Here is a 22,354-nt window from a genome sequence, read left to right on the forward strand (position 1 = left end):
AAAGAATACTCCTATGCGAAGCAACCTTTAAACCAAAGACTAAGTAAAAAAAAAAAAAAAAAAACAAGATAAAAAATTATTGTACCTCTGTAGTATCTTTCTTGCATCTTGAAGTGTCTGCAAACATATTAGGGCCATCATTACCTTCCCCTTTGGGACACTGATTTATATCTATTCGATCATAATCCATCTCCATAACAGCAATGCCCGTTAATGTTGGATATTCAATGTGACGATACTGAGTATGACGCGGATACAAATCAGCTATGGAAAGGTCAGAAACACTTGGAATCAGTAAAAAAAAGCAGCTGTACCTTAAAAACAGATATAAACTAGTAGTATTGCAGTTAATTTTAATGCTAAAAGTAATAAATATGTTATTGTTATTATACAATTAAGTTTGTTCATACTTACCTGGCAGATATATATATAGCTGTATTTTCTGACGTCCGACAGAAATTTCAAAACTCGCGGCACACGCAGTGGGCGGCCAGGTGGTAGTACCCATTCCCGCCGCTGGGAGGCGGATATCAGGAACCATTCCCATTTTCTATTCATATTTTTATTAATGCCTCTGTCTCCTGAGGGGAGGAGGGCGGGCACTTTAATTATATATATCTGCCAGGTAAGTATGAACAAACTTAATTGTATAATAACAATAACATTTTGTTCATGCCACTTACCTGACAGATATATATATAGCTGAATCCCACCTTCGGATGGTGGGACGAGACAGAATAGGATTTTTTAGGAAACTTAAATTAAGTAGATGATATACATCTTGGTTCCTCACCTGTTTGCAAAGTAGACTATGTGATTACTGTCACGTAAGGCTGCTTTTGCTTAAAACAGAGTTGCCAGCCAGGTGGAGACCTGTAGTGCTGGTGCGCTCTGGATGATCTGTCAACGGGTGCGAGACCTCAACGTGACAAGACCATCGAGGCCATACAAATGAGGTCAACGAAGCAACTGACCACCACCTGCCAACTATAGTTCACAAAAACCCCTTAAAACTAACTAAAGGATGGGAGATCTTCACATAGACTCACCACAACCTAAAAACACAAACAAACTAACCTAATCCTAACTAAGGGTAGGGAAAGAGCTACTTCCGGACCCCAATACTGTGTCCGCAGAAACGTATGGCCCCAGTGCATTACAATCGTCATAAATCGTTCTCACATCCCTTAGGTAATGTGAGGCGAAGACGGAGTTTACTCCTCCAAAAGGTGCAATCAAGGATGTCCTTGATTGACATGTTCTTTTGGAAGGCAAGAGAGGTAGCGACGGCTCGAACTTCGTGCGCTTTTACTCGGAAGAGGCTCAAATCAGTCTTCTGGAAAGATGAATGAGCCTCCCGAATGATGTCCCTTAGAAAGAAAGCAACAGCATTCTTCGATAAAGGTAACTGGTGGTCTTCACAGAGCACCACGAGATTACCTGAGGGACCTCTTACCTCTTTCGTTCTATGCACGTAGAACTTGAGAGCCCTGACCGGGCACAGGACTCTCTCTGGTTCTTGGCCCACCAGACTTGACATACCCTTGATCTCGAAAGTCTTCGGCAAGGGTTCGAAGGATTTTCATTCTTCGCCAAGAAAGTTGGGTTATTTTTCAACGAGCAGACAGCATTGTCCCCTTTGAATCCCATTAACTTGCTAAACGCTTGAATTTCACTAACTCTAGCCGTCGCAAGAGAAGTTAGGAAAAGAGCCTTCCTTGTCAGGTTTCGAAGAGACGCTGCCTGAAGCGGTTCGAAAGGGCTTGACATAAGGAATTTAAGGACTACGTCAAGGTTCCATGATGGAGGTCTCATTTGAGGAACCTTCGAGGTCTCGAAAGACTTTAAAAGGTCATGAATGTCCTTGTTGTCAGTACAGGTCGAGGGCCTCTGTTGGCCTAAAAACCTCGCTGGACAACATTGCTTTTGATATCCCTTGATGGTAGGGACCGCTAATTTCTGCACATTCCTGAGGAAGAGCAGAAAATCAGCTATTTGGTTCACAGAGGTCGAGGAAGAGGAAACTCCCTCCTTTTTACACCATGCCCTGAAGGAAGCCCACTTCGATTGGTAAACAGCTCTTGTGGAAGCACGTCTCGTATGTGCGATTGCTCTCGCAGCTGCTTTCGAAAAACCTCTCGCTCTGGCCAGCTTTTCGATAGTCTGAACGCAGTCAGACCCAGAGCGGAGAGGTTTTGGTGAAACCTTTCGAAGTGAGGCTGTTTGAGTAGATCTTTCCTCCAGGGCAATGTCCTTGGAAAGTCTACAAGGAAAGACATGACCTCTGTGAACCATTCTCTCGCTGGCCACATCGGAGCGATCAGGGTTAACCTCGTCCCTTCCGAGGCCGCAAACTTCCTCATGACTTCCCCCAAAATCTTGAATGGTGGGAAGGCGTATAGTCTAGGCCCGTCCAATTCCAAAGCAAAGCGTCTACCGCGATTGCTTCTGGATCCAGACCGGGGGGGGAGCAGTAAAGAGGAAGTCTCTTGGTCCTTGACGTCGCGAATAAGTCGACCAGTGGCGTCCCCACAAGACGTCCACAGGTCTCGACAAACGTCTTCGTTCAAGGTCCATTCCGTCGGTAGGACTTGTTCCCGACGACTGAGAAGATCTGCCCTGACGTTTTGCACTCCTGCAATGAATCTCGTCAGGATAGTCACATTTTTTCTCTTTGCCCACCAGCAGAATCTCTCTCGCTAGGTGGAAAACAACGTTCTGGAGTGTGTTCCTCCCTGGTGTTTTTTAAATAAGCGAGTGCTGTGGTATTGTCCGAGTTTATCTGAACAATCTTGTTCACCAAACTCCTTTCGAAGAACTGCAGGGACAGAAATACTGCTGCCAGTTCTTTGACATTTATATGCCAGGCTACCTGTTCCCCTCTCCAGGAGCCTGACACTTCCTTCCCTCCTAGTGTTGCTCCCCATCCCGTGATGGAAGCGTCTGAAAACAACACTAGGTCGGGGCTCAGAAGACTTAGGGACACGCCCTCCTGAAGCTTCTGAGGGTCCAACCACCATCTTAGATGGTTCTTGATCGGAAGCGATATTCTCAATATGGCATTGAGATCGTCCTTGGCCTTCCACTCGTCCGCAAGGAAAAATTGGAGAGGCCTGATGTGCAGTCTTCCCAAGGAAAATGATATTGTTATGATACAATAAAGTTTCATACATACTTACCTGGCAGATATATACATAGCTGGGACGACGGAGTCTTAGCTATGTATATATCTGACAGGTAAGTTGATTGTATGAAACAAACCTTTCTAGCGAGGAAATGGTCCCCAGCAGACTCATCCATTCCCTCGCCGAGCAAGTCTCTTTCCTTAGAAAGGCTGAGATCTTTTCTAAGCCTAGCCGCTGACGTTCCTGGGACGGAAACGCTCGAAAAGCCACTGAATCCATCTGAATCCCCAGATACACGATGGACTGTGTTGGGGTCAGATGCGACTTTTCGAGGTTGACCAGAAGTCCCAGGGACTTCGCTAGGGCTAAAGTGAACTGCAAGTCCTTCAGACACTTCTCTCTCGACGACGCTCTGATCAGCCAGTCGTCGAGGTACAGGGAAACTCTTATTCCCGAAGAGTGTAGCCACCTCGCTACGTTCTTCATTACTACTGTGAACACCATTGGAGCCGTGGTCAGTCCGAAACACATAGCTCTGAACTGCCCACAAACTTTTTTGTCTAAGACAAACCTTAGATACTTCTTGACAATGAGGGTGGATCGGGATGTGAAAGTACGCGTCCTGCAAGTCTAAGGACACCATCCAGTCGCCCTTCTCAAGGCTCCCAGAACAGAATGAGGCGTCTCCATCGTGAATTTGGTCTTTTCCACGAAAAGATTGAGCCTGCTTACATCTAGAACTGGACGCCAACCTGACGACTGCTTCGGTACTAGGAAGATCCTGTTGTAAAAACCTGGAGACCCCAGGTCCGCGACTTGTTCCACCGCTCTTTTGTCGATCATCTGCTGAAGGAGATCGAATAATACTTTCTTCTTTTCTCCCTGATAGGATGGAGAAAGGTCTCTGGAGTCGTAGAAGAGGATGAAGATCTAAAAGGGGATCTTGTACCCCCTCTCCACGATCTTGAGGGACCAAGAGTCCGTGTCTCTCTCTCTCCACGCTCCAGCAAAAAACTTCAGTCTGGCTCCGACTGGTGTCTGAAGGACCATGCTTCTCACTTGGAAGGCTTTGGCTTAAAGGAAGCTCTTCCTCGTGAAAACCCTCTCCCTCGAGGAGCTGCTCTCGAGGGGGGAGCCCCACGAAAGGTGGCTTAACTTTCTTCGGCGGTCGAACCGCAGCTGAAGAGGTTGAAGGTACGGCTGACCGTCTTGTAGACTGGGCCAAAAGGTCCTGAGTTGTCTTCTCTTGCAAACTGTTCGTCAGGTCCTTTACTAAAGTCTGGGGGAAGAGATGGTTCGAAAGAGGCAAAAAACAGCAAATCCGCTTTCTGAGCTGGAGTTACCGAACGAGCTGTGAAGTTGCACAGCAAAGCTCTCTTTTTTAATAAAGCCGTTCCAAAATGAGATACGATCTCCTCCGAACCATCCCTGACGGCTTTGTCCATACATGCTAACACGCTGGACAGCTCCCCCAGACTGAGAGATTCTGGGCTTCTCGCTTGCAGATCCAGAACTCCCAAACACCAGTCAAGGAAGTTGAACACTTCCAGCGTCCTGAGCAGACCCTTCAAATGATGGTCAGTCTCCGTAGAGGTCCAGGTTACTTTAGCAGAGGGTAAAAGCGACCTCCTCTGCAAATCCACTAGGCTGGAGAAATCTCCTTGAGCCGAAGAAGGGATACGAACTCCTACTTCATCTTTGGTTCTATACCAAATGCCCCCTTTTCCGCTAAGTCTAGCTGGCGGCAAAGCGAAGGTCGTCTTGCCTTGATCTCTCCTTCGTATCATCCAATCTTGGAGTTTCTTAAAGGCACGTTTCGTGGAGAGAGAAGTTTTCATCTCTACAAACTCCGGGGTTTTTCCAGTTTTAGATGAAGAAAACTGCGAAGGAGGAGACTTGGGAGCTGCGGGCTGAAAACTTGTCTTCAAAAAGAAGAACGCAAGAGTCGCACGAGGACTTTATAGTCCGAGATTGAAGGGGCCGCAGAAGGTTCCTCTTCAACCGATTCAGCCGAACTACTTAGCTCTCCTTCTTCTCCTAAACGGAAGAGGAGACCGTCTGTCCGGAGAGGGCGTCCTAATGTCGGTCTTGGCTTGATCAAAGGACCCCTATCTTTGCTAGAGGCAGCCTTATTTCGGCTGTCTTCTCTATGACGCTTACTACTCAATGAAGGTAGAGCGTCCTGACGAGGACGAGCGTCCTTAGCGCCATCCGCGGCAGTCTCACTTGCCAGAGAAGCGTCCTTACGTTTCTCAAACGAAAGGGAAGACCTTTTCGCTGGAATACGTGCCTGTGCGCGTAAACTAGCGTCTGGGGGTACGACCTCTTGGTCGGAATCCCCCCAAAAAAAACGTCTTGAAAAGAGCCCTGAACGTCCTGGCGAGCTTCCTGCCGCGTCTGCCGAGCGTCCTGGCGAGCGTCCTGCCGAGCGTCCTGTCTAGCGTCCTGGCGAGCGTCCTGACGAACGTCCTGCCTAGCGTCCTGCCAAGCGTCCTGACGAGCGTCCTGACGAGCGTCCTGACGAGCGTCCTGACGAGCGTCCTGACAAGCGTCCTGACGAGCGTCCTGCCGAACGTCCTGCCAAGCGTCCCGCCTAGCGTCCTGCCTAGCGTCCTGACGGAGCGTCCTGACGAGCGTCTGTCCGAACGTCGTGCAGAGCGTCCTCCTCAAAAGCGTCCTGACGTAACGTCCTTCTAGAGGACGAAACGAGATCGGCGAATCGCCGAAGGAGAAGCGATCGGCGAACGAGACGAAGTAGGTGAAGGAGAAGAGACTGCTTCGTCCTCTTGACAGGCAGTCTAAGGTCCTTCCTCCGCTTAGGCTCGACTGCTGCTGGGCGAGTCCTCTGAGCCATAAGAGAGGATAGCTGGTCCTGAAGGGACAAAAGAATGTTCTTCGTCGGGGAAGAATGAACAGAGGAAGCAGGACTGATCCTGTGAGAAGACGAGGGGCGAGGGGACGCCTCCTTCCTTCTCACAGGTACAGCTACCTGCTTCTCAGGTATACGCGCCTGTGCACGCAACCCAGCGTCCTCATCGGAGGAGATCTTACCCCTGTTCTGAGGCGGAAAAGCGTCATACGCATCCTCCGACGAAAGTGGCGAAAGAGGACGTGAAGCGTCCTCCGCACGAAACGTCCTTTTCAGAGGACGAGAGTCTCTCCGAGCGCTCCACCCCTTGCGCGGGGAGGAGGACGCTTCGGAGGACGAAAAGCACTCTTTCAGGACGCGCGCTCGTGCGCGCTCCTTGGCAGCCTGGGACTTTGCTACAAGGCCTGCCGAAGGGACGCCAGATCGGTGGGAAGCCCCCGTAATCCTCTTGCGGCTTTCGACATACCTACTCCCTGAGTCTTGGGAGTCTGATAGAGGTCTAGGCCTAGAGGCATTATGGGGCCGATCTGACGCCCCCTCCACAACACTGGGGGCACGATCACACACTTGCACCGAGCCAGTTTCTAAGGCTTTCACTTTGGTCTCCAGAGTGCGAAGAGACTCCAAAATCAGAGAGAGAGCATTCGCTTCTCCCGACACAGAATCAGAGCCCGAAGGCAACACAGGTTTAGGGGTTGCGAAACACTACAGGTGGCTAAGGTAGGAGAGATGTTAGCCTTACCTTTGGTAGAACCACTCCTGGAGGAAGACGACCTGATCCTATCGCGCTCCAATTTAAGGCGATAGGACTCATATACTCTCCAATCATCATCGGTCAATTTCTCACATTCATTGCACCGATTATCAATCAAACAATTAAGCCCCCTACAACTCATACATACTGTGTGGGGGTCTACCGATGCTTTCGGTAGCCTCACCTTACAATCAGCCCTCACACACACTGAAACTCACAGCACTTGATCCAGACATATCTTATATAGAAAAGTCAATCCAAAATCAAAAAACGGCTCCACTATCGCGCATGCCAATTCAACAATCCAATTCAATACCAAAAAAATCAATCAGATACTTAAAGCGAGTCAAATTCCAAAAAATCCTGAGCAGAGGTCTGTAAACAGTTGTTTACGACCGGCGACAGAAAAAAATATGAATAGAAAAATGGAATAGTTCCTGATATCCGCCTCCAGCGGCGGGAATGGGTACTACCACCTGGCCGCCCACTGCGTGTGCCGCGAGTTTTGAAATTTCTGTCGGACGTCAGAAAATACAGCTATATATATATCTGTCAGGTAAGTGGCATGAACAAACTATCTTTTCTTGTTCACTCAACCGCATAATATTTTCTGCATTACGACAAATCATTATGATAGCTATTAAAAGCATAAATATGAATCAGGTAAATGTTTTGTTTGCCATATAATTACTGATCTATTTCAAGTTTAAAATAAGTACATATTTTTCAATACATCGTCTCAAAAACTGTAAACCCTAGAAATATTTGAAAAAGCCCCCATTGACTACAATTTTACCAAGTAGCATACAAATTTAAATGCTATAAATTTAATATAATTAAAATAATTTTTTTTAGAAAAATGACAATTTGTCTAAAATTGCATTTTTCCTAACTATACAAACCTGAGGTTTCCTTTTACAATAGGAAGTACTAGCGGCAGCTGGATAGGTCGTAAGCTTTCGAACAAGGGGTTCGGTAGTTAACTGCTTGTCCGACAGGCGCGCGGCTTAGCGCAATCTGGGATGGTAAACAAATCACTTTTGCTTTTGGCCCAAGCAAAACTACAGAGTGAGGGGTGGCATGAGGTGGGGCTATGTGTAAAAGGACCCTCAGGTTTGTATAGTTAGGAAAAATGCAATTTTAGACAAATTGTCATTTGTTCCGACACGGCATACAAACCTTCGGTCCTTTTACAATAGGAAGACTCACTTCTTGGTGGGTGGGAATCTGAGTCTTTTGTGAACAGACTGGTTCGACCCAACCTTGGAAGCCTCCCTTGGTCGTAAGAGCGAGGGAGGGATCCAAGCCTCTGTCCGATTGATCGGGGTGTGCACCGCAGGATCAATGGTCAGACCTCTGGACCGAGTACTAAGAGAGAGGCAAGCGTATCTCTTCGTACCAGCAATGTCAGAACTTGTTCCTGTACAGGAGCAAAGTTAAAGTCATGGTTTTGACTCTTGTAGGCATCCACTTCCCCCCCTTGTAGAAGGAAGTGGTGGATATTCTGCTCCCATCCCTCGTGAAAGGGATAGGATTGGGCTCTGTCATATAGCTCACCGCATCTCGTCCTTATCCAGCAGGGTGATGACCGTATCCCTCTACCCACAGGATAGAGGGGAAGAAAAAGATAGAAAGAGAAGCCAGTCACTTTCTCATCACTATCTATTCATACAGTCACACCAGGACTCGATGCTGTTCAGCCTGCTAGGGTCTGGGTTAGCTAGACGACGTGTTGAGCAGCCACCACGGGTCCTAAGGAAGAAACCGATCCAAGGACCTATGGGCAATATCCAAGAGGTATAAGGAAGTTGCCGGTGGTCTGGTTGTACCAGGCCCCGCCTTCCATACCTGCGCCACGGAGAAGTTCTTACGAAACGCCAACGAGGGGCCAATACTTCTGACTTCGTGAGTTCTCGGACGGGACGTACGGATGTCGTCACTACCCTCAGCCTCCTACGCCCTCCTGAAGACCTCACGCAGCCAGGACGAAAGAGTGTTCTTGATACTTCTTTCTTGTTGACCCCTTTGCTAACGGAGAGCGTCGACACTCAGGACCCGAGGTGTCGAGTTCTCTTCAGATAGCGCCAGTAGCGTCCTCCCACCAGGACAAAGCAGGGCATCTCATCCACATCATTATCTGCATGACGCTCCCGTACTCTCTTCTGCCGATGCCAGGTCCAGCAAGACGAGGGTCATTTGAGTTCCCTGGGTTGGCAAGACCTTTGGAAGCTGCTCCTAAGCAAGGAGATCTCGAACGAGTTCGAGATGTCCAATCCCGTCAGTTTTCAGGAGGAGCGACAAGGCGGCTCTGTATCCTTGACTGTGGGAACTTAGAGGAGCTTCCTCGGCGAAGAAAAAACGAGGAAATCCGCTACCTGCTGAAGATTGGCTCTGAGAAGAGATAGGCCCGTCTACAACACCAACCACCGAAGACGGCCGACTTCCCTGGTACACAGCTGCAGAGGACTGACGGACGTTTCCAGCCATCTCTGTTGCTGCGCTACGAAAAAAGCTTCTCGTACGCAAGAGAAGGTGGATAACAGCCAGCCGTGAAGAACGTAGGGACTGGACTGCTCGGTGGTACCAATAACGCTCGACGTGTGGCTGGCCGAGAAGGTTGTGCCAATGGATGGGGAATCTCTCTCGGTTCTCTTGCGAGAAGAGCCAGCAGGTCCGGATACCAAATGGCCTGTGGCCATTTGGAAGCCATCAGGATCATCCTGAGATTCGGGATGACCAGTGCTCGACTGATCACCTTGCGAATCAGGCTAAGAAACGGGAAAAGGCATAGGCGAAGAGGTTGTCCCACGGGTGTTGAAGAGCGTCCTCTGCAGCTGCCCATGGATCCGCACGGCCGAGAAGAACACCTGGAGCTTCCTGATGTGCCGGATGGCGAACAGATCCTCGACTGGTCGCCCCCACAGGTCGAAGAGCCTTTCCTCCACGTCCTGGTGTAGAGACCATTCGGTCCTTATCACCTGATCCCGACTGGCTGAGCGTGTCTGCTACTACATTCCTTCCCTGGAATGTAGCGTTGCCGACAGCTCTATTGAGTGTGCCTCGGCCCACTCGTGCACCTGCCGAGTCAACTGATACAACGGGAGATACACTAGGCCCCCCCTGTTTGTTGACGTTAAGCCACCACCGTGGTGTTGTCGTACATCAAACACCACTGAGTGTCCCATCAAGCGGTCCTGGAACTCTTGGAGAGCAAGGAACGCTGCCTTTAGTTCCAGTACATTGATGTGAAGGTGCTTGTCGTTCTCGTACCACACTCCTGAAGTACGCAACTCTTCCAGGTGTGCACCCCATCCCTCGGTCGATGCGTCTGAGAGCAGCTGCATGTCCGGGGGGAGAGTGCCCGGAGGCACTCCTCTTAAGGGGTTCCTGTCGTCCAGTCACCTGGCTAGGTCCTGCCTCACCTCCTGTGTCAGTGACCATGGAAGGCTTGGGGGATCCGTCGCCTGTGACCAACTCTCCTTTGGTCTCCCTGAAGAGACCGCAGGTGAAGACGCCCGTTAGGGACTGGCTTCCCGAGTGACGACAGGTGTCCGATCACGACTTGCCATTGCTGAGCTACCTGATTCCTGCGTGGACAGGAAACTGGTTGGCTGCATCCCTGAATCTGCTACCGTGTCGATCAGCATACCCAGGTACTTCATCCTCTGCTTGTGCTCGAGATCGGACTTTTCGAAGTTCAGAACGATCCCCAGATCGCGACAGAACTCGAGCATTCGATCCCTGTCCTAGTAGCAACTGCGAGCGGGAGCTCGCCAGGACTAACCAATCGTCGAGATACCCTCATCAGACGTATCCCGTGCGAATGGGCCCAAGCAGACACCAGAGTGAACACTCGCGTGAACACCTGTGGGGCGGTTGAGAGACCGAAGCAAACGTGGCCATGAAAACTGGTACACCGTCCCGTCGAGGGATGAAGCGGAGGTACTTTCTGGAGACTGATGAATGGGTATTTGTAGATCCGCATCCTTCAAGTCCACTGAAAGCATGAAAATCGTTCTCCCTGATAGAGTCGAGCACTGAGCGGTGCCGTCTCCATCGTGAACCGGGTCTGGCGAACCCAACCGGTTCGGGGAAGAGAGATCTATCACTGGGCGCCAGCTGTTGTAGACTTTTCCACCAGGAAGAGTCGGCTGTAAAGCCCGTGACTGATCCGTACCGATTTCTACAGTTCTCTTGCTCAGCATGGTCTTGATCTCCTGTCTCAATGCTACGTCCTTCGATGCCCCTGGAACGTACGCCCTGCTGTTGGAACGGGTCCCAATGGCTGGCCAGGCACTCCCCCACTTCGGCAGCAGGTGAGGGGGAATGCCGTCCTTCCATTGTGAACGTCGTCTGGTTGGGGCTGATCGAGACCTGACAGGAGAGAGCCGATACCGCTCCGACTCATTCCAGTCCTCGTCGAGGTCGAAACCCTCAGGAGGACCGAAGGGATATATAAATACGATGTCCGAAGACACGTAGAAACGCCTCTGTCGCAGTAGAGGAGGTGAAGGAGCTTGTTCGACTCGTCCAGAACCGAGAGAGCCTCCTTGTCCGGAGACGAGAGACTACCTGCTCAACCCAGTCGGCAAGCTCCGATCGCGGCAGGACCCCCACCGTCGATTTGGATTCCCTCTCGGGCCCAAAACGACTCGAGCCGAGACGTGGCTCTGCTGGTGGGAGCGGCGATCCTTCCTCGAGGTCATTGTGCTGACGAATCAGCGCCGTAACCCCGGCAAAGTTCCTCGGATCTCGGAAGTCACAGCATCTTGCAGAGTGGGACCGTTAAGCCCTTCGAACAAGAGCATATTCCGAGAACCTTCCTCCTAAGAAGGGGGAACAGCGACAGCCCTCTCGGTCTTCCCATCCACTTGCGCATACGTCCTGGCCGGCGTCCAAGAACCGTGCCTGGCACGTAGGGTTTAGGGCGTCGTGGTGGGATCATTGAGGGGCGCACCCCTCACGATCACTCCTCAATACCTCGCTCCTCCCGGTGTAACCCGAGGAGGTTGAAGGTACGGGAGAGGCAGACCTGACGCTCCCTCGTCGCCCGCTGGCAGGACCAGCAGGACTTGGAGGGCTGCAGGCGAATCGTCAACCCGCGGTGACGATCGAGCTGCAGGCCTGGTCGAACCGTCTCGCTGTGGAGAACGGCTGGACTGAGCACAGCGGCACTGATCTCGATGTCAGAAGAGCTGGTGCTGGTTGCCGTACCCGATCGCTCTCTGTGAGAGCGACGGTCAGGCGACCTGCAGGCTCCACTGTCGCAGTGAGACCGGTGCTTGTCCTCCACGGCACGTCACGTCGCTGGTTCCAGCCGTGGCTGGCACCGGCGAACGGGGAGGACCTCTTCCCAGCCTCAGCCCGTGTCGGTCGTGGACCGTCACGTCCCCGGGTGGTAGCCAGCTGTTCACCGCGAGTGATAGCTGGTCTGGTGAGAGTCGCATGAGCGGCTGTCACCAGTCTTCCCGCCCCGTGCCGTGAACCTGACGCTGAGCGGACTCAGAGGTGGTTCCTGGCTGCACGGTCGCTGGTAGGCGACCGTACACTCGGTACCTCCCGCGAACGGGAGGCCGAGACGGACCCTGATGCAGTGGCAGAACCACTGACACCAGGCGAGGAGGAAGTACGGTGTTAGCCGGTACCCCTCTGGTCCCCGTAGTCTTCTTCCTTGCGGAAGAAGAGACGGGCCCCGCTCCCGAAGGAGCAGGAGGACCAGCGGAAGGAACCCTCCCGTCCCACCGAGGTGAGACGGGTCCCGAGAAGCTCCCGAGGAAGCTTCTTAGGAGGGAGGAGGCGACCTTCTTCTTCCTCGGCTGTAAAGCCTTAGAAGTCGAAGGGGAAGAGGCGGCGGCCGACGACGATGAAGAAGATGAAGACGACGACCACGACACCTTCCTCCTCTTCTTCGTCAGCTTCCTCAGGACAGACGTAAGATCTGCTATCCAGGGCGGAGAGCCGGGGCTGCTGTAGCCGAAGCCACAGGGCCCACGGACGCACCTGTACAGACAGACCAAAGTCTGGGGTAGTACCCACCACGAACAGGGACGACATCAGCAGGTATGGGCATCTCAGGAACAGCAGGCACGGCCAGCACATCATCGGTAGGGACAGCCAGCGCGCAACGGCAGGAACGCCAGCGCAGCAACGGCAGGGACAGCCAGCGCAGTAACTCAGACATGGACAGCGCGTAACTGTAGAAACAGCCCAAGAATCGGCAGGTACGGCAGGCAGCACCGGAAACACAGGAAGTGGAGCAGCAGCCAGCAACATCCTGGTACCGGCGGCAGGTCCAGGGGCGAGTTCTAGGGCAGCGGAAGTGTGGTCGCTGCAGCGCGGCAACCTACGAGCGGCTGGCGGCACGCCCCCCTCTCGGTACGGTGCGAACGGGGTACTTCACAGCGGCCTGTAGGCAAGACTGTTACCACGTGAGGCGAGTACACCAGGTGAGGAGGGACGTCGTCACTGGTTGCGTGGTCACACTCCAGGGTGACCGCAGTAGGCCCAGACATAGAACCGCAGCATGGACACCAGCACGCTCTGCAATTGGAAGGACGCCCATACCTCACCAAGGTCCACTCGTGGCGTGGAGTAGCACCTGCGGAAATAATAGTAGTAGCGATTAATGGGGGGGAAATCCCCTCGTGCGGGGGTTTGATCCCTCCCGAACGAGTGGAAGACCCTAATACAATTGTACATCGGGCACCGAGCGCCCTCACCCCGCGCTCGACGGATCGGGCGAGGAGGAGAAGAACGCCGATAACCTCCCCCCCCCTAAGGGGAAGAGCCATCTGTGGGAAACTGAGCGGGGGGGGGTCTCGTTCCCCACCCCGCACAGTACCCATGTACCCAACAACAAAATAAGAGCCCTAGAGCAATCGTGCCATCGGCACGAATAGGCAGGATAAGGATCAATTCCCTGACTGAGCGGAAGGCTTGAACCAAATAATATTGATGCAATCAATAATAAGAACAAAATGAAAATGCATCTTGCAACGATTCACTTCACAAAGAATAAGGGCTCGGATCGAGCGCATTTCCGCCCGCCCTCGGCCACCGACGCGCCAAGGTTGTGAAAGGTTTCATTCCTTACCTTATGGATCAAGGTTTCTGGAAACCTTGATCCATAATGAATTGATGCAATCAAGAAATATATGAAAATGAAAAGACTACTGCGCTTGCGATTTCACTTCATACAAATAAAAAAAAGGGGAAGGATCAATTCCCGTGAATAGCGGAACATTGATCCCAGTCAACAATGCAATCTCAATAAAAAAATGAAAATGAAAAAGAACTGCACCTTGCGATTCACTTCATTCAAAAATAAAAAGGGGGAAGGATCAATCTCCGGGTAAGCTCGGAAACTGATCCAAAATGAGTATTGCTACAATAAAAAAAAATAATATATGAAAATGAAAAAGAATACTGTACTTGCGATTCCACTTTCATACTGAATAAGTTTCCGTGTCGAGCGCATTCGTTCGGCAACGGGTATACAGGTCAAAAAAAAATATAAATGAAAAGAGCACTTACTTACGATTTTCATCTACACATTTCTAACCCAATATACGCTCGGAGCGAGCTCCCGCCCTCGGCACCGAGCATACCCAATCCGAGGATCATTCTGGGAAAATGAATTCCCAAAAGCAATGTACGCCCTTCAGTCCCGGGCACTTCGGGTTAACGGGAGGGCCGTAGTGAAGCGGGAGGGGCGGGTTGGTTGAACTTCGTCCCGCACTCGGGTAATCGGAGGGGTTGTGAACCAAGATCCTTTAATTCACAATTGAATTCAATGAAATGATTGTACTTACAATTCAGTTTCACTAGATACATAAAAAAATAAAAAAAAAAAGGAAAAAAACACAATCATGCGAAAGCAAAACGACCGCATGAAGCGGGACAGAGAATGCGAGTGATACACGTCCACACGCCAGCAGGCCGAAAGCAAAAGTGATTTGTTACCTCCCAGTCGCGCTTCTTTTGCGCGCGCCTGTCGGACAAGCAGTTAACTACCGAACCCCTTGTTCGAAAGCTTACGACCTATCCAGCTGCCGCTAGTACCTTCCTATTGTAAAAGGACCTCAGGTTTGTATGCCGTGTCGGAACAACTGGCTTTTCTTTCCTGATCATTTTTGGTAGGTAAGTAAAAATGCATGTGAACATACTAATATGGATAAATATTAAGTCTAACACATTAAAATCAATTTCTTGAATTATAAAACTTGGTAAAGAATCATTTCCAACAAAACAGACCACTCTATCTTACCAAAAGGAGAGATGGCAGGAACAGACCACTTGTTGGATCTGCCACAGTCAAAATATGGTCGAGTGAATTTCACGGGTCCAGGATTTTCTTCAGGGGCATTAGGGCCATGGAACACGTACGTCTCATTGGTGTTATTTGCATACCGGATTCTAACCTACAAGGCAAGAGCAATAATGAGATTACACAACCATGCATGAAGGATACTGTACAGAAAAGCAGCTTCATTTGAAACATCTAAAATTCACTGGTATTTAGCAAACACAAAATTGGGAATCCTTGCCTCTAGTCCAGTTTTTAAAACACCAAATGAAGAGTACACCTGAATGCTATTGTTCATACATAATGAAGCACATTTTACTGTATAAAGAGGATTCCAATTACTATACAAATAATTCATACATCTAGCCACTATCAAAACCAAACAAGATATGAGATGGATTTGATTTATGCAATATAAAACAAACCCACAGCAGCTGTCACGGCTTACACCACCAACTGCTAGACCATTTGCTTTTTTTTTTTTTTTTTTTTTTTTTAAATAGGATGTATGGACTAGTCTCCTAGTCAACTATGGAGTAAAATTAACACAACCACTCAGTATTAGGCTATGGTCTGCAACCAGTTTTTCTTAATGTTAGCAATATTTTCTTCCAATAAGCACTTACTTTGCTTTACCTTTCTATCCACAGTGGAAGCCAATTATTCCTTACTAAATGGATAAAAAAACTGTAAAAAATCTAACACCTGGACATACAAATATACTATAGGTAAAGCACAGCTAGTTCTTTTTCATACAGACTGGTTTGAACAACCTAAATTCTTGTAAAGTTTTAACTGATTATGCAATACTGTACTGAAAAGACTGCAAAATATAGCCTTTTCTTTGCTTTGTAACAAAATACGTAAACAGTTTACCCTATCCTAACCTATGTTTAGACATTCATAATGTAACCACTTACCATTGTAAATACTGTAACAATCTTACCTCAGCTTTCCATTTGAGAGGTCTGTTGTGTGCACTTCCAACCTGAATTTAAACCTATTCCATGTCTTAATATATGGCTTTATGCTGACCTTCAAGCTACAACCAGATATACTACTATACTTCTAAATGATGCTCCCCATTTCCTATTACAAAAACAAAACATCTCAATCTCCTATTACAAAACCGAAACATCTCAATCTTTGAATCTAGTAGTCTATTCACATGACTGCATAAAACAGCTCTCACCAATTCCTCATTAAGAATAATTTCCAAAGCAATCCAGCAGTTATCTAATCATTTTACAATTACATCTTTACAAAAGGCTACCATTCTCTTTATTTGCTCCTGAGTGTAATTGTTGTTAGAGGAAGTTAAAATTAATCCCACAGAAGCAATCACTCAACAGATGTACTTTGAATAAATTTTATATAAACATAAATCTGAAAAAAAAAATTGCAAAATACTTGGCAATACCTACATTAAACAAAAATTATCAATAACATCCAAAAATGACAAATTTTCTAGGACAATTTGTATTTTTCATAGCTACAAATCTGAGGTCTTAACAATAAGATAATTTCCAGCACCTAGCGGGATCCAATTAAAAAACATGAAAGCAAGGAATCTTGTGATAACTGACAACGCATGCGTAGATCGGGTGAAGGATGGTCAAAGACCATTCACCTACGATCACGCATCAGTCTTTCCCAACTCAGGATGTTTTAACAGAGGGGCGGCTAGAGGTGGGCAGTATAATGTTAAGACCTCAGGTTTGTAGCTATGAAAAATACAAATTGTCTTAGAAAATTTGTCATTTGTTCATACGCGAACAAACCTTCGGTCTTAACAATAGGATAGACTCATACTTGGAGGGAGGTACAAGACATCCTAAACCGGCTGGGGGCCTACCCACCAGTCCAGCTTCCAGAAGAAATGACTTCTGTAGAGGGACGGAAGCTCGTTGAGAAGCTAGATAAATTGATATATAAATTTACCTTAGAAATATGAACTAAAAGGATATTTCACGAAGCGACACAGGCCGAGCCCAGAAATTGATATATAACCACTTAGACCCTGAGTGATGTACAATGATATATGGGAGAACCATTGTATAGGGAACCAAAGAGAAACTTTGACTGTCTAATAGCAAACCAAAACACCAGGGTTTGTACTACTTTCAACTCCTTGCCTAGGAGTGGAGGATATGCTACCGAATAGAGGGTTTGACATTTGCATAATAAGTGGCCACACTATCAGTATGACTACCTTACTCATTGTACCAGACCAGTCCAGCGAATGACGTGTCTATTCCTTAACCTACCAGAAGGAAGAAGGAAAGGTACAAAAGAAAGAAGGAGACCAGCCAACTCACTCTTTCTCTCATCCACACAATCATCTTAGGAAAGATACAAAAGTGCCCTGTTAGGGGCAACTATGAGTACACAACCTGTTGGGCAGCCACCACAGTACCCAGGGAAAACGTGTCCGCAGATCTGTGGGCAACATCCTTAAGATAGAAAGAGGCGAACGCGGACTGGTGTAACGTCATGCGCTCTAGCCTGCACAGACATGGTGGTGGAATCATCAAGAGACAAGTATGCCTGTCTGATGGCTTCCCGTATCCAAAAAGAGACAGTATTCCTAGACACCTCTTTCTAGTACGGCCTGTGCTAACAATAAGTCTGTGGCAGCCTGCTCCCAGGTGCTGAGTCCTTTTAAGATAGCAACGCAGGGCCCGGACAGGGCACAGCAAACACTTTTGAGCATCACCACCCACAAGTCATTCAGTGATGGAATGGAAAACGAAGTGAACCTGTCAGTGTACACAGAGGGATTTTGGGTCTTGGCCACGAATTCCATGACAAATTCGAAGGACAACAACCCCCAACCCCTGGTGTGCTTCACCTCATAGCTCAGATTGTGGAGCTCTCCTACCCTCTTGGAAGATGCCAAGGCCAGAAGGAAAACTGCCTTGAGTGTCAAGTTCCTGTCAGATGAGCGACACAAGGGCTCATATGGACTTAGTGAAGCTCTTGAGAACCAAGGAAACATCCCACGTCTGAGGCTTGAGCTCTCTAGGAGAATTCGACTGCTCAAACCCCTTAACTAGCAAGGAAACGTTCCCAGAAAGAGGAGATGTCGATACCTTTAAGGCGTAACACCAAACTCAGAACCTCCCTGTAGCCTCTAATGGCAGAAACGGACAAACGTTTTTCGTCTCTGAGGAAGGTTAAAGTCTGCTATTCGCTGAATAGAGGTTGCGAGTGGAAAAAACCCTGTTACGACACCAATCACAGTAGATCGCTTATTGCCTTGGAAACCGCGAAGGTCGTCTTTCTGAGACTGCTGGACATATGCCCTGCCGTCCTTCTGAGAAAAGCCTCTCGCTCGGAGGAGAGACTTGAAAGCCTCCAACCGTGAAAAGACAGGGATTCTACTGACTGGTGGAACATTTCCGCATGGGGCTGACACAGGAGATGTCACCACAGGGCAAATCTCCCTCGGAACCTCTGACAACAACTACAGCAGATCTGGGAACCACTCTGCCTGAGGCCACAAAGGGGCTACCAAAGTTATCCTGAGACCCTGTGAACTCATTAGCCTGTTCAGAACTTGACGGATCAAACAAAACGGAGGGAAGGCATACTCCTCCAGGTTGTCCCAGGGATGTTGGAATGCGTCCTCTGCCAATGCTAAAGGATCTGGGACCATTGAACAGAATATCTCCAGCTTCCTGTTGAATTGAGTCACAAAAAGGTCCAACATGGGTCTACCCAAAACCTGGAAAAGCTTGTCTGCTACCACTTAATGAAGCGACCACTCAGTGCCTAGGATCTGATCCCGACAACTGAGTTTGTCTGCGACCACATTCAGTTTGCCTGGGATATACCTGGCTGAGAGCTCTACCTAACTGCTAACCGCCCACTGGTGAACCTCGACGGTCAAGGCGTGAAGTTGATGAGAAACCAGGCCTCCCTGTTTGTTCACATAGGCTACCACCATGGTGTTGTCTGACATGAGAACGACATTCTTCAGACCCAGGAAGGCTGCCTTCAACTCCAAGATGTTGATATGTTACTGCTTGTCGTCCAAACCCCTGAAGCAATGAGGTCGCCTACATAAGGCCGCCCAACCGCGAGGGAGGCGTCTAAGAACAGAAGGAAGTCCGGTGGAAGAGAACGCAGAGGGACACCCTTCGTAAGATTCTGGTCGTCCAACCACCAAAGGTCTTCTCTCACTTCCAGAGACAGAGGAAACATTAACAGGGGTGAGTCCACTTCCAGAGACCAGAATTCTCCCAGTCTCCATTGCAGAGACCGAAGAAGACAACACCCATGAGGGACCAGCTTCTTCAGGGATGACAACACTCCCAGAAGAAATTGCCACTGATGAGCTGACTGATGTGGTTCCGACAAGAAGTTGCGCACTACCACCCGCAACTTCTCCAATCTCTGATACGAAGGGAAAACTTTTGCCACTGTCATATTGATGACCATGCCCAAGTAGAGAATCCTTTGACTGGGTACGAGGCTCGACATTTCCTGGTTGACTACGACGTCCAGTTCCAGACAGAACCGAAGTAGACGATCCTTGTCCTGCAGCAGCTTTTCCCTGAAAACTGCCAAGACCAAGTAATCGCTGAGGTACCTCAGCAAACAGATCCCCTCAGCATGGGCTCAACTTGACAAGAGAGAAGACCCTTGTGAACATTTGAGGGGCTGTTGTAGCCCGAAGCATAGGACTTTCAACTCGAAGACCATGTTCCCAAGAGAGCAGCGAAGGAATTTCCTAGCCATCGGATGAACAGGGATTTGGAAGTATGCGTCCCTTAAGTCTATCAACAGCATGAAGTCGCCTTCCCTCATGAACACCGAACGCAGGGTCTCCATCTTGAACCGTGTCTTCCCGATGAAGTGATTCAAGGTGGATAAGTCAATTACAGGTCTCCATCCTCCCAACGCCTTGAGCACCAAGAAGATGCGAGTGTAAAACCCCGGAGACGGACGCACCACTTCCTCTATCGCAACCTTGTCCAGCATCTTCTGCACCTCCTCCCGAAGAGCCAAGAACTTCAGAATCTGGAGGACATGCCTTTGTGAGCTGCGGTTTGTCCGACAGAGGGGGAGAGAAATCGAATGGCAGTAGGTACCCCACCCGAAGGGTATCTGCCACTCACTTCTCCACCCCATAACTCTGCCACTTGGCCCAATGGCCCGCTAGGCATCCCCCTCCATGGCACAGGAGAGGGAGAGGCGCCTAACCTACTGAGGGCCCTATTACCTCTGCCCCTTGGGCCCCTTCTTGGCCTATAGGAACAAGAGTGAAAGGGACAATGATCCTCTGATCAAGGCTGAGTCGAACGGAAGGCCCTGCCGAACTCGAATTCATCGACGGCCTACCAGGCGATAATCTTCTTGCCTACTTCTGGACAAGGTTAACTACTGCTGGACAGGGGGGGGAGGAGGAGGAGGAGGATGTCTCCGAGGACGAGACTCCGACTTAGACACGGCCTGGTGCACCAGTCTGTCTTTGGTGTCTGCCCGACGCTGGCCTATCGCATTCTAATCAGCAGAAGGTTAGCCCATAAATTAACACTGAGGTGAGCCATATATGAAAACACCTTGCCTCTGGACTGCAACAGATTGGCAAGAGAGGATGCAGTCACCAACCATTCTGGGGACCTGTCGGAAGCTATCTTGGCAATGACCACAGACCAGAAGTCCTGCCAAGAAACCATGAGCAACATGGAGGCTGCCATAGATTCCAATGCTGAGGCATCCTGAGGAGACAAGCACGGAGCCACCGACCTCACCTGTTCCAAACTCAATCCCAGCTTCAGGCGAATGAGGTCTGGATTAAGATGGCGTGACATAAAAAAAGTAAGAGTTCATAGCACAGTTCTTCCTAGCCCTGTGAGAGGCGGGAGTAGTAGCTTGGCAGAGCCCCTAGAGCGAAGCAAACCGTCCCAGTCCAAAATAGAGGCGTTAACCTTACACAAGACTGACCAAAAGGGAAGCTGGAGAGAAGATTTGGGATCCTGTGTAGCTCCCAACCAGGCTTCCAAGCAAGGAGGAGGGAAGACGACCGAGCCTGAGTCCTACTTTCCAAATTGTTAAACCCACGAATGAGATCAACAACTTTCGAAAAGGAAGACAAAAACTCTTGCGTGACTCCCTCCTCCTGCTCCGGCAACGGAAACCGACGATGAGAAGGATGTGTAGGCTCCTCTATGGCACCTTCTTCATGAAAATTAATGGTAGGATCAGCAGCCAAACAGCCCAAAACACTAACTAACCTGTCTGGGCTGGGTCCACGTGTCGGCTCCCGAGACAAACCTACTATAACACTAGGAACATCACTACATTCTCCTCCAACAGATGATTCATTAACCCTTAAATGCCTATTGGACGTATTTTACGTCGAGATAAATTGTCTGTCGGGTGCCGATTGGACGTATTTTACGTCGACATAGAAAAGTTTTTTTTAAAATTCGCGGAAAAATACTTATAGGCCTACCAGCCTAAAACTTTTGAATCATGCGCCTTGGGGGATGCTGGGAGTTCACAGATCAAGGTGTTGTTTTGTTTACAATCGTTACGCAGGCGCGAATTTCTTTCTTATCGCACTAAAAAGTATCAGTGACACATCTCAGAAATTATTTCGTCACATTGACATAATTTTCGCACCATTTTAAATTAGCCGTTACATAGAGTATTATATGTGAAAATGTGCGCAATTTCATGTAGAACACAAAAAAAATACTCGTGATTGTAGCTTTTATCAGTTTTGGAATATTTTCATATAAATAACGATAAGTGCCAAAATTTCAACCTTCGGTCAACTATGACTCTACCGAAATGGTCGAAAAACGCAATTGTAAGCTAAAACTCTTATATTTTTGTAATATTCAATCCTTTACCTTCATTTTGCAACAAATTGGAAGTCTTTAGCACAATATTTCGATTTATGGTGAATTTATGAAAAAACTTTTTCCTTACGTCTGCGCAGTAACTATTCCGAAAAAATCATAAATCATACGTGCGATTGTCATAATGTTTGCACCATTTTAAATTAGCCGTTACATAAAGTTTTATATATGGAAATGTGTGCAATTTCATGCACAATACAACTAAAAACAACCCATGGTTGTAGCTTTTATCAGTTTTGAGATATTTTCATATAAATAACGATGTGCCAAAATTTCAACCTTCGGTCAACTTTGACTCTACCGAAATGGCTGAAAAACGCAATTGTAAGCTAAAACTCTTATATTCTAGTAATATTCGATCATTTACCTTCATTTTGCAACAAATTGGAAGTCTCTAGCACAATATTTCGATTTATAGTGAATTTA

At 48.6% G+C, this 22,354-nt stretch overlaps 1 protein-coding gene across 1 annotated transcript in view; it reads right to left on the bottom strand.

The window, feature by feature from the left end:
• The window catches only part of LOC135205415 (uncharacterized), a 157,647-nt gene that overhangs the window by 84,280 nt on the left and 51,013 nt on the right, over nucleotides 1-22,354 (bottom strand). Inside the window, exons 5-6 of the mRNA XM_064235957.1 lie at nucleotides 15,015-15,168; nucleotides 86-264 (exon numbers count right to left, since the gene is read on the bottom strand). Coding sequence (XP_064092027.1) covers nucleotides 86-264; nucleotides 15,015-15,168 — 333 coding nt within the window. The remainder of the gene's footprint in view (nucleotides 1-85; nucleotides 265-15,014; nucleotides 15,169-22,354) is intronic.

The sequence above is a fragment of the Macrobrachium nipponense genome, chromosome 24 (genome assembly GCF_015104395.2).
Source record: "Macrobrachium nipponense isolate FS-2020 chromosome 24, ASM1510439v2, whole genome shotgun sequence".
NCBI classification, from domain to species: domain Eukaryota; kingdom Metazoa; phylum Arthropoda; class Malacostraca; order Decapoda; family Palaemonidae; genus Macrobrachium; species Macrobrachium nipponense.